The sequence below is a fragment of the Diabrotica virgifera genome, chromosome 1, assembly GCF_917563875.1.
Source record: "Diabrotica virgifera virgifera chromosome 1, PGI_DIABVI_V3a".
NCBI classification, from domain to species: domain Eukaryota; kingdom Metazoa; phylum Arthropoda; class Insecta; order Coleoptera; family Chrysomelidae; genus Diabrotica; species Diabrotica virgifera.
The window spans coordinates 279,386,747-279,399,967 of NC_065443.1; the positions used below are offsets into that span (position 1 = coordinate 279,386,747).

The 13,221-nt window shown below is 33.4% G+C and overlaps 1 protein-coding gene across 2 annotated transcripts in view; it reads left to right on the forward strand.

Annotated features, from left to right (window-relative positions):
• Window positions 1–12,928, forward strand: part of LOC126879106 (2-Hydroxyacid oxidase 1-like) — a 36,286-nt gene extending 23,358 nt beyond the window's left edge. Inside the window, exons 4-7 of one of the 2 annotated variants that reach the window (XM_050642050.1) lie at window positions 2,029–2,163; window positions 3,625–3,859; window positions 12,107–12,335; window positions 12,419–12,928. In XM_050642050.1, coding sequence (XP_050498007.1) covers window positions 2,029–2,163; window positions 3,625–3,859; window positions 12,107–12,335; window positions 12,419–12,486 — 667 coding nt within the window. In that variant the 3' untranslated portion in view covers window positions 12,487–12,928. Of the gene's footprint in view, window positions 1–2,028; window positions 2,164–3,624; window positions 3,860–3,983; window positions 4,111–12,106; window positions 12,336–12,418 lie in introns of those variants that run through there. The other variant, XM_050642051.1, reaches the window with a different exon arrangement.
• The last annotated feature ends 293 nt before the right edge of the window (window positions 12,929–13,221 follow it).

The window sequence follows — 13,221 nt, forward strand, 5'->3', positions numbered from 1 at the left end:
ATTTGAGTGATTTTTTTATTATGTTGTAGCCTTATTATTTAAGAATATTGGTGTAATAATATTGTTGCTAGAGATATAAATGCCTTTTTATACCGGGTGTAGCAATCATACTGTGTTTTTTCCTTAAAGTTGGAAACACCCTGTGGAATATTCTAGCCTAAATAAAATATTGAAATTAAAACTCAATTGTAGCCTTAGGCCTCCTTAACATTTTCTTTTTTGATTCATTTGCTTAGGTTGGATAATAAAAAAGTTAGGTATTTTAACAACTAGCCATGTTCTTCATCAATACAGGGTGTTTCTAAATAAGTGCAACAAACTTTAAGGAGTAATTCTGCATGAAAAAATAATGACAGTTTACTTAATAAACATATGTCCGCAAATGCTTCGTTTCCGAGATATGGGATGTTGCAAATTTTGTTGGAGATTTTTTGTTGCAAACTGATGATTTATTTATTGCTCCAAAACTGGTTGAAATATGGAAATGAAATTTGGTAGGTTTTAAAAGGTAGTTTTTGCGCATTGGTGTGCATATGGGTATAAACATTTTAGATATATCCCGTATATCCCTTTATTTAAAAAATTATTTTTTAAGCAATGGTCTTAGTATCCACTGTTCTTAAATATCATAACATCGTTCCGATTGTGACTGAGTGACTGTATTGTGTGTAGTACAGTCTTCTATTGTTCGCTTCCGTTTCTGTAATCATGCTTCAGAAAGGTTTGTATTTGCGTGTTTTTTTTGTCTAGGTAATGTTAACGTGTGCATATATATTTTATGTTATTTCAAGGCACGTCATCTGAAGTTTCGAGACTAAATTGATGCAAACAGATTACTTGGAGATTTTTGGGTCGCTGAACAATAATACGAAATCAGAATCGACCCCGGTGCATCTGGTGCCCAAAAACCCTCCAAACTCCAGAAGACAATATGCCTTAGCAGTGATCTTGGGCTCCGGGTGGATCGCGGGTCGGTTCTGATGACGGATTCGTATTGAGCAACTCCAAAAACCGTCAAGTACTTAATCTATTTGCATGCATTAAAGGGCGAAAACCTCCGAAACTCCAGACGATGACGTACCTTAGCAGTTACCGTGGGCACCGTGTGCCCCGGGTGTCGGTTCAGCAACCCCAAATAACTGCCCGAGTAATCTATTTGCATCACTTTAATGCTGGTACCGTCGAAACTTCAGAAGATGACATGTCTTAGCAGTGACACTGGGCACCAGGTGTTCCAGAGTCGCTTTTGATAGCGTATTCGTGTTCAACGACTCCATAAACCTCCAAGCAATCTGTTTTCATCAATTTAGTGCCGATAAAACTCCAGATGACGTACCTTGGCAGTGATCCTGGGCACCAGGTGCTTCGGAGGTCGGTTCTGATTGCGTAGTCGTGCTCAGTATTTTTTCCATTTTTAAGAAAGAGGAGAACAATCTTAGCATTAAGAATTATGTCATTTTTAGTTTGTTCGTGAGAAAATATTGAAAATCATGTAGTCACCATGACATAATGTGGAAGACTGACGAAGAGAGACACATATGATATTATCATCATCATTGGCTCTACAACCCATGGTTGGTATTGGCCTCTTCTAGAATCAGCTTCCATTCCTTCCTATCCTTTGGCTTGGTTTTCCAATTTCGTACTCTTAGCACTCGTAAGTCGACTTTGACTTGGTCCTTAAACGGTGCTCTGAGCCTGTCTCTTTTCCTGACGCCATCCGGTCGTTGGTTATACATGTGCTTCGACGGCTCCATCTCGTTCATTTTCTCTAAGTTGTCTAGACACCGCAGGACCTCGATTTTTGACCCTTCGCTTCGTTATCGACCATTCACTATCTGTACACTAAACAGATACGACGCGAATACGTTCGATAACGGAGCGAAGGGTCAAAAATCGAAGCCCTGGCTATTTATTGTGTTGGAACTACTAATACTAGTCTCTAGAACATATATATTATCACCTGTTAAATATATTTTTTAGATACAATACAAGGTATAGCAAACTCTATAAACATTTTGTTTTCAGGAGTATTACACAAGATCTGATTCAAGAAGCGGAATCTAATGGATTTGAAGCTATTGTGTTGACTGTAGATTTTGTGGCTTTTGGTTTAAGATTGGTTAATATAAGAAATAAGTTTAAATTACCGCCAAATTTGTGGTAAGTCTAAAAGTTTTTCATTAACAGATTAATAATAAGGCGGTGAGTTTGATAACTACTACGACTACAATTTTAACTTTGGGTTAACATTCCTGTAACAAAGGACCCCGCAGAAACCTTATGGGAAATGGCTCTCTGTCAAATGCTCTGAAACTTTGGGTTCTGGTAGTCTTTGATGTGTAGAACAAAAGACTCAATGGGCGCGTTATAAAAAATCATGGTTTCAAGGTATGAGCCACTGAAGTTATAGGTACAGTGACAGTGAGGACGTTTGAGTTGGAATAAATTCATTTTCTCGACAACGGGTGACTCTGGAGATAAATTACGGATCAGGTCGATTTTTATTTTTAAATTATAATTTTTTGACATATATATCATAATGTTGTTCTGTATTATTTTGTATTTTGACAACGACACCCGACTTGGGCGTCGGTCGAAACGTTAATAAAATCATTTTTTGATAATATTGTGGCTTATTTCTCATTGCAAATAGTTGAATATATATCATACTAGTGACGTCATCCATCTGGGCGTGATGACGCGATCGATGATTTTTTTAAATAAGAATAGGGGTCGTGTGATAGCTCATTTGAAAGGTTATACAATTCTCTATTCACTAATATAAAAATTAATATAATTATTTATACAGGGTGCCTAAAAAATGTTTGAACTAAATTAATTGAGACAAAAAGAAGTTTGTATATAATTTATTTAATTGGAAATACATTTTACTGCTGTCAGAAAACAGAAAAAAATGTTAATTTGAAAAATAAACATTGCTTTTCGCTTAAATTAAATGTTCAAAATGCTAAGAGGCAGGTGGGTGGCAGCTTTAATATTGAATTTAAGCGAAAAACAAGATTTATGTATCAAATAAACATTTTTTATGTTTTCAGACAACAGTAAAATGTATTTTAAATTAAATAAATTATACCTATACATTCTTGTTTTTGTCTCAATAAATTTAATTCAAAAATTTCCCTATATAAATACTTATGTTAATGTTTATATTAGTGAATAGAGAATTGAATATCCTTTCAAATGAGCTATCATACGACCCCTATTCTTATTTACAAAAATCATCGATTGCGTCATCACGCACAGATAGATGACGTCACTAGTATGATATGTATGCCAAAAAATTATATTTTAAAAATAAAAAACGACCTGATTCGTAATTTACCACCAGAGTCGCCCATTCTCGAGAAAATGAATTTATTCCAACTCAAACGTCCTCACTGTAGGTACCTATAACTTCAGAGGCTTCTATCTTAAAACCATGATTTTTTGGAGCTACGCGCCCATTGAGTCTTTTGTTCTACACATCAAGGACTACCAGAACCCAAAGTTTCAGAGCATTTGACAGAGAGCCATTTCCCATAAGGTTTCTGCGGGGTTCTTTATATTTTTTACCTATTTTTTTTGTGAACAATCTCTTTAAGATTGCATACCACATTTTAGCTCCGCTCTTTTGAAAAAATACCAAAACAACAACGTTTTAAACAGTTTGGTCGATATTTCTGATCCAACTGCTGATTGGAACTACATAAAGTGGTTAAAAACAATAACCAATCTTCCAATAGTTGTAAAGGGAATTTTGACTGCTGAAGATGCTGTTTTAGCAGTAGAAGCAGGAGTTTCTGCAATATTGGTTTCCAACCACGGAGCTAGACAACTTGATACTGTACCTGCTTCGGTAAGTTTTCTTTTTAAGATAAAATTTTTTTGTCTACATTAAGAAACGGCATTTGGAGATTTCATGGTTTGGATTTTTAAGTTTTTTGTAATTGTGTATCGAGGTTAACAGTTGCTGTTTTCAGCTCACCAATGCAATTACACCGGTAAATGTGCAGATAATCTATGCAATGCAGTGGCGGCTGGTCAGAGGAGGCAAGGGAGGCTTAGCCTGCCCATAAATTTTTTTACACATGCTACACCGTTTTGTTTACTTTGCTATTTTGCTTCGTGTTAGAGATATCGGAAAAAGTTATTTGAACAAGTTGTTCCAAATAATGTTCTAACCCCATACACCAAATTTCATCACAAAAGTCACACTTTTAGTTTTTTCATTATTTGTAGTTAGGATCCTAAAACTGGAGAGGAGGCTGCTGGCCGGAAAATCTCACTTACTAATGCTCCGCGCAGCCCAGCAGCGTTTACGGCGACCCGGTCTCCTTAGAGCTGCATTATAGTTTAACGCACACGCTACCCGGAGATTGGGCAAGGGCGGCTGATAGGCCAGCAGCCTCCTCTGCAATTTTAGGATCCTGACTACAAATAATGAAAAAACTAAAAGAGCGAATTTTGTGATGAAATTTGGTATGTGGGGTTAGAATAATATTTGAAACAACTTGTTCAAATAACTTTTTCCTATATCTGTAATGCAAAGCAAAATATCGGTAATTTACCGTGTTTTTGAATTCGCAGTAGGTCGCTTTTAGAATTAAAACAATTCAGTTATCTTAAAAAATGTAAACCTTTAACCTGTATGGACTGCAAGACTTCAAATCTGTATTTATTTTGATATGCGTATCTACTTATAGAGATATAATTGTTAACAAATAAACGACACAAACTTTGGTAATATACTTTTATAATTTGACTAATTATTTTTAAAATGATATATTATGAAATTATGAATTATGATGATATTATAAAATGTAAATAAAAAATGGTGAAAAAATGGGGCCTTAAATTAGACTTTTTTGGCGGATTTCTTTTGCTAGTGCAAATTTGTCTAGATATTTTACTAGAAAAACATCAAGTCAAACTAGTTTGATTTTATTCAACAAACTTGATTTGACTTAAAAACCAAACTTTTTTGTAAAAAAGTTTGACTTGACTTGATTTCAATATCTTTAGGTTTGACTTGAAATCAAACTTCTTCAAACAGTTTGAAGTTTGAATATCATATTGCGCAACGTGTTTACTTACAATTCTAATTGAGAGAGTAACGACTTTTGTTTTGACTTATTTGGATAAGTGTGAATCTGCTACTCCGCAAATTAGTTTGTAGTTCATATTATTAAGAAGTATATGCTTGGCTTGTTTATTACGTTCGTTTTGAAGTGTGTGCTTTGTGAAATATTATCAGAACCTGAATATTTTTCGGCTCTGAATAAGAACCAGATCAAATGGAGCCTGATTTGGAAGATAATCCCAGTGCAAAAATTAAGGGAAAAAAATCTGCATACTTGTATTATGTAAAAATAAAGAACAGCGTTATAAAATGACAAATAGTGAACTAATTCTTTAAGACGACATTGCAAAGTCACAAAAAATTCATTAAACCTACTCTATCAAAAATATAATATTTTGTTGTTCCTTCATGAATTTTTATTATTTTTTTTTTAAATAATTTTTATTATTTTATTTTTTATTATGTTCAAGTATTACGAAACGCAATTTTTGAAGCTCTTACAACCTTTTTATCCTATCTGTATCTTTTCATCTTTTGTTGTGAAGAAAGGTCCAGTTATTTATTGCAAACACGTGTTAGTGTGCTTGATCTGGTTAATACAAATTTTTAGATTTTTTACTTGGATACTATTGTCCTATTGTAACATGAGCGGAGCGTGAGGGGGCAATATAATACAATCCAGGGGTTCTATGTAAAATATAAACAAAAGTTGAAAAGTTGGGAGATTGTGATTGCGTAGTTTTTTTATTTAAGTTAAAAAACAATGTTACGTAACGCGCTATTCGAACACACCTCCCCCCCCCCGTATATCGCGCCGTAACGTTTTACATTGCGTTACGTAATACTTGAAAACTTTCAAAGTAGATTAAATTACACCTGGTATGATAAAAAAACTATCCAACGAATTCTTTGTTTTAATCTAGTAACACTCAAATATAAAAAAGTTATATCGATAAAACGAAACTTGCCAGCAAGCAATTCTAAGCATACCTACAGGAATCATTTTCAAAAAATTTACCCTATTTTCATTATAATTGCTTCCTGTATCAAGATACTTTTATGTGGCACTCATTCTATTATTAATTTTCTTATCTTAATTGGCAACTAACATGTCAATCTCGACAAAAAAGTATATCTACTAAATAAATTATTTTTCAAACTCTTTCAAACTAGTTTGACAAACAGTTTGAATTTTCAAACCTGTACGATTGACCAGTTTGACTTCACTTAAATTATTTGTCAGAAGGATTGACTTGAGTTTGACTTGAAATTAAGTCAAACTCAAGTCAAGTTCAAACATTTAAGTCAAACTTGTGCAACTCTACCTATATTTTACAGTTAGGTATAGCCTCCCCTTTGGTAAAATTACGAGCCGCCACTGATGAAATGGTTTTATCTGATCGTAAAGTGAAGGTGCGTGAATTGGCCGAGGCCACAATAATTAGTAAAGGGCACACTAGTCATACAGTAAAACCTCGATATAACGGACCTCTATTTAACGGACTTCGGATATAACGGACAAAAAAATCCGGCCAAATATGAAAAAAAGTCCCTGTATTTCCCAAAACATCCCCAAAGAATTTCAATAAAATTTTTATTGTAGCATAATGCGGACACATTTCTAGTTATAAAAAACGCAAACTTCAAAAGTGCGTACAAAACTTAAAATAAACGTTTTTTTTTATTTATTTTAAACCTATTTTTATACAACGGCCTTTCGGCTATAACGAACACCCCTTCCCCCCAATTAGTCCGTTATATCGAGGTTTTACTGTATTTTGAACGAAGCTTTGAATATGAAAAAAATATCCTGCCGATGGGTGCCGCGTTTACTGACCATTGACCAAAAACATGATTGTGTGACCATTTATACAAGTCAATGTTTACAAATAAGAAATTGAGTATGGCCATTAGATCGAGGTTCGTCAAATGTTATGTTTGGTCGCAACTACTATATGGGGTAGAAACTTGGACTCTAAAAGCTCAATCCGTAAAATAATTGGAGTCATTCGAAATGTGGCTATACATTGATGAGCGCGCTAATAACCGGCAAAATAGCACAAAAGATGGAAAACATAATAAATTGCGAAACAAAAAGAGATGAAACTAGTGGAGATGAAAATAATTGTTATAAACATATAAATTAACATCATTACAATAGTTTTTCACCTTTAGACGTATCAGAGGTGTATGACAACTGTCACTGTGACAGTAGAATTTTATAAAATGCTACTTTCGCACCTTCCTCTCATTCATTTTTCTTTGGCTAATTTGATCTCCTTTTTTATCCGTCTCTGCAGGTGTCTATATGATCAATAGCCAATATAATTCTGTATTATTGGACAAACTGAAGTAGGAATTCGGTGATAAACGGACATATATGCAGAAGAAAAATGTGTTGTTTCTCCAAGAGAATACACGGACTCACAAGAGCGTTATGGCAATGGAAACGCCAAAATTCTCCTCATTCTCCTGAATTCGCAGCTCATTCTCCTGAATTGGCCTCTTCTGTGTAGAAGAAACCTAATACTCGACTCCTAACAAATGCCGTAATAGCAGACGAGTTCGGAAATAAGATAAATCGTGAGATTAAAAGACAGAAAGATCTGAACAAGAAAATATCGGTCAAAATCTAGATGTCATGAATTCCGCCATGGTCACCATAGCAAACGAAGTTTTGAAACCAGAAAAAGACCCAATTAAGAAAAAGGATTGGATGACCGATAAAATACTAGACCTTATTCAACAAAGAAGAAATTGGAAAAACAAAGACAAGATTCGGTATAGAGAGATATATCGACAAATAAGATACGAGGTTAAGCGAGCAAAAGAGGACTGGATGGAACAAAGATGTCGTGAAATGGAAGAACTACAAAGAAAACATGACGAGTTTAATATACATAAAAAGCTTAAAGAAATTACCTACACTCAGAGAAAAAGAACTCCTCACTTTATGAGAAACTCCAAAGGTAACATAATTCTCGACTTTGATGAAAAAAAGGAAGAATGGACTAACTATATAAAAGAGCTCTTCCTGGATACGAGATCACCACTTAACACCACAAAGTATACGAATACTGGTCCTAGTATTTTAAAAGCGGAAGTAGAGAAAGCCATCAAACAGAGCAAAAATGGGAAATTTCCAGGCCCTGACCAAATACCATCGACTGACTCAAACTTCTGGATGACGACAATGTCTCACAATTAACACACATTTATAACCATATATACGAGACTGGAACGATGCCACAGATATGGTTGGAGTCTACATTTATTCCACTCCCAAAAAAACCTAATACATCATCATGTAAAGACTTTAGACTAATTAGTCTCATGAGCCACTCTCTCAAGCTACTTCTTAAGATAATTCTTAATAGAATCAAGCAGAAATGTGAAGAGACAATGGGAAACAAACAATTCGGTTTCAGAGAAGGATTGGGAACAAGGGAAGCTTTGTTCTCAATGTTAACATTACTTCAACGATCATGGGAAGTACAGAAACCAATTTACGTCTGCTTTATAGATTTTGAGAAGGCGTTTGATAGAGTTCAACATGATAGGTTGTTTGAATATCTAGAAATGATTGGAATAGATGATAAAGATCTGAGACTTTTACAACATCTATATTGGAATCAAGAAGCTTCTATTCTGGTAGACGGCAAAGAAACAGACAAAATTTGCATTCAAAGAGGTGTCAAACAGGGTTGTGTGTTATCCCCAACTTTGTTTAACGTATACTCAGAAATAATTTTTAATGAAGCCTTGGAAGGACAATGTGGAGTTCGAATCGGGGGAGAAACTATTAACAACATCAGATATGCAGACGACACCGCGATCATGGCTGAAAATATCGAAGATTTTCAATTCCTTATTGATCGAGTCACTAGAGAATGCTCCAATAACGGACTTAACATAAATGCAACAAAGACAAATTTACTTGTGGTTAGTAAACAAGTCGTCGGCCCTATGCAACTAATTGTCAGTGATAAGTCAATAACAAAAGTTAACCATTTTAAATACCTAGGATGTTGGATAAACGAGACACTAAATCCAGATGAAGAAATTAAAACTCGTATAGAAATTGCAAGAGGAGCATTTATGAAACTTAGATCTATTCTGAGCAACTCTCAGCTGAACTTACAACTAAGAATCAAGTTCCTAAAATGTTATGTGTATCCTGTTTTACTATATGGATGTGAAACCTGGATCATGAAGGTTAACATGATGAACAAATTAGAAGCCTTTGAGATGTGGTCGTATCGTAGAATGCTCAGAATATCTTGGGTTCAACGCATTTCAAACAGAGAAGTCTTAAACAGAGTAGGTCAAGGCGAAGGTGACTTAATGAAGATGATAAAAAGGAGAAAACTTGAATATCTGGGGCATATAATGAGAGGTAGCAGATACAGGATGCTGCAGTTAATACTCAATGGAAAGATCGACGGAAAAAGAGGAATTGGTCGAAAGAAATATTCATGGCTCCGAAACCTTTGTCAATGGACTGGCTTATCAGCAGATCAATTGTTACATGCCGCACAAGATCGAGAACGATATCGGCAAATTGTTATGGAAGCTACCCACGCCTAAAAATTTGGGCACGGTACTTAAAGAAGAAGAAGTTTAGGATATGTCCCCAGATCTGAAAATATGACTCGTATATAAAAAATTCAACTGGAACGAAGAGATAATTGACGAAACAATTACCTATTTTGAAGAGCTTCCAGTATCTTATTATTCATGTTGGAATATCACTGTAATCGTAGTATTGATCTAATACTCCAGTAAATGAACGGGAAATACGGCGATACCGTGTAATTTTCAAGGGCAACTCCGAATTGCATGAAAATTTGGATTTAGGTTCTACTTACCCTTCAGTTCAAAGTTGAAATTGTGCCGTTGCGTTGGTTGCTTTTACTTGGGTGGTGACAGTCACCCCTTCTCGAGGGTGAAAAAATATGCGTTCAAGATAAGCCTGGAAATGTATAAACTGACTGAGTATAAACAACTTTCGTTCTATAGAGTTTTTTATGTAAATCAAAACTTTTCGAGTTATTTGCGATTGAATAACTGTGTTATTTTTCGACAAAAAAACTACGTTTGCTGATGGTTTTTCGCAAATAAATCAAAAAGTAAATATTTGATCGAAAAATATATTTTAGCAAAAATGTAGCTTAGAAAAATCGAAAAGAGATGTGTATTTGTGAAGTCTATAGATCCAGCAAAAGCAAATTTGTAGCTCATAAAAAATTGTGAAATAACCAAAAAATGCAGTACTTTTCGAGAAAAATCCGTTTATACTTTTTTAAAGTATTTAAAAAGAGCTTTATTTTAATTGTTTATAAAAGTTCCTAGCATTAAAAATAAGCCAGTTACAATCGAAAAAATTCAAGAAAATCTCCCCGTATTTAGCTCCCCAAATAAAATCAATCATTACCGCTTTACAAACAATTTAGGTACTTTACTTATCTATTTTTTATATGATATGTCAGTTTCACCGGTTTAAAGTGCTTATTTTTGAAAGAGTTATAATTGAAATGGTTTGAAACGAGTTACTAATCACGAGTATACAAACTTTGAACAGCCATATCTTAACCAATTTTGGTCTTACAGGAAAACAAAATGGAACTAACATATTTATAACAGCAAAACCTACATTTTTTTAATCCTTGAGATTTTTCGTATCACTTGAGTTATTTTGAAAAAAAGAAGATTTTCCAAAATTTTTAGAATAAATTTTTTTACTATAAAACCATATTTTTTCAAAAATAAGCACTTCAAACCAGTCAAACTTACAAATCATATAAACAATATACATACATTTAAAGTAAATGGTAAAGCGGTAACGACTAATTTTATTTAGGGTGTTAAATAGAGGGAGATTTTCACAATTATTTTTTTCAAAAAAAGGGGCCAACTTTTTTTCAGCGTAACTCGTTTATTTTTGATGCTAGTAACTTTTGTAAAAAATAAAAATAAAGCTTTTTTAAGCACTTTAAAAAATGTTAAAAAGTTTTTTCCGAAAGTTGCTTAATTTTTCAGTGATTTCACGTTGAAATATTCGATTTGGAATTAGACGAATAAGAATGTATTTTTCATGAGCTACAACTTTGCTTTTACTCGGTTTATAGACTTTACTGATACACCATTTTTTCGTTTTTTGATAAGCTACACTTTTGCTAGGAATATTTTTTTCAATAAAATTTAACGTGAAGTAAAACACTCCCTGGTGTAGTTGGTATATTTTAATAAAAATTTAAAATTTTCAAAAAGCCAAAAGGATTACGTTCAAAACGTTTCCGGACTTATCAGTCCATCATCAGTGAACTCAATGTCCTTGTAAAGGACAGGTAGTGAACAGTTCATCAGTGAAATTTTTTTCGATAAAATATTTTCTTTTTGAGTTAGTTGCGAAAAACCGTCTGAAAACGTAGTTTTTTGTCGAAAAATAAACATTTTCAATCGCAAATAACTCGAAAAGTGTTGACTATATAGAAAGAAAACACTATAACACTATATAGAAAGAAATTTGCTTATAATATTCAGTTAATTTATCCATTTCCGGGCTTATTTTAAACACGCGTTTTTTCACCCCCGAGAAGGGGTGACTGTAACCCCCCAAGTAAAAGCAACCAACGGCACAAATTCAGCTTTGAAGTGGAGGGTAAGTAGAACCTAAATCCAAATTTTCATGCAATTCGGAGTTGCCCCTGAAAATTACACTCCAAAACGGTTATTTACTGGGCTATAAAAGGAGACTATATCGAATAAAATAAAAGAATTTTCTGGAAAAACATGTTTTTCATCTCAAAGGAGACTACTTATCAGACCATCTAGATCTAGGATATGCATATTCCTTTCTGGTTTCCATAATGCCATCTTATGAATGGCTATTTTCATGCGCCAGCTGATGATCAGTGAGCTATTAGCAGAATGTAAAACCAATTGAGATCACATAGATATGAATATTCCTAGAAAGGGGACCGATTTTATAATTTATGGATAATTTTACATTGCATTTTTAAGATAGAAGTTTTACCAGAAATAGTTCAAGCAGTTGGTAGTCGTGTAGATGTCTATATGGACGGAGGGATTAGAGATGGAACTGATATTTTTAAAGCCTTAGCTCTAGGTGCCAAGATGGTATTTGTCGGAAGACCTATTATTTGGGGTTTAAATCATGATGGAGAAAAAGGAGGCAAGAAAATTCTAGGCATTCTTAAACGGGAATTGGATAACGTAATGGCTCTTACAGGTAATTCTAAATAATGTTTTAGAATGCTACTAAATTTTTTTGTATAGGTATTTAAAATAACATTTTTTATTTCCTCCTTGCAGGTTGTACCAGCATATCTGAGATTAACAAGGATGTCGTGATACATGAATCCTTTTATTCTAAAATTTGATTAGGTAGTTTTACCATTGACTTAAACCGTTGATTGAGGTATTGGAGGGTCACAATATAAACCCGTCACAATATTTCAATCAACGCTTAAACACAATGATACGTTAACACAACATCAAGTTACTGTACTATATATAATATAGTGAAGTTATGTTATAGTGAATATTAAATAGATGTTATACCTACTTTATACGTTATTTATACTAATTGTTATAGTTATTCTAATTGTTTTTATTTAAGCAAAAAATCGACATGTTTTTGCAAAATAATTTTACATTGTTTAAAAATACTTTTTGTCATTTTTTTTTTCAGTAAGTTAATATTATAAATGTTCTTCTTTCATAAACTGTCCGCAGTGTTACTATAACCTCATAATTTCCTGACTTATAGTGTTGTAAAAAATAATGAATTTGGGATAAACAAATTAAATAACTTTTAAACTATTTGACTAATTGCTTTGAAATTTAAAATATAATTTAAGCACAAGAAGTCTCAGCATTCCGTGTAATAAGAAGGTTCTAACTTAATTTTTTACATAAGATATGAACATTTATAAAATCTCAAAATTTATGACTTATTTTGCAATTTTCTAAGCAACAAATATGGATAGACATATTCTGCGAACGCTATTTTGAAGCTTTTTATATGATTTATGAGTTTCTTTGTCCACAGTCTTAAACTTTGTCCATAATAAACGATCTTAGAATAAAACTCACGTAGCTCAAACATATGCTCT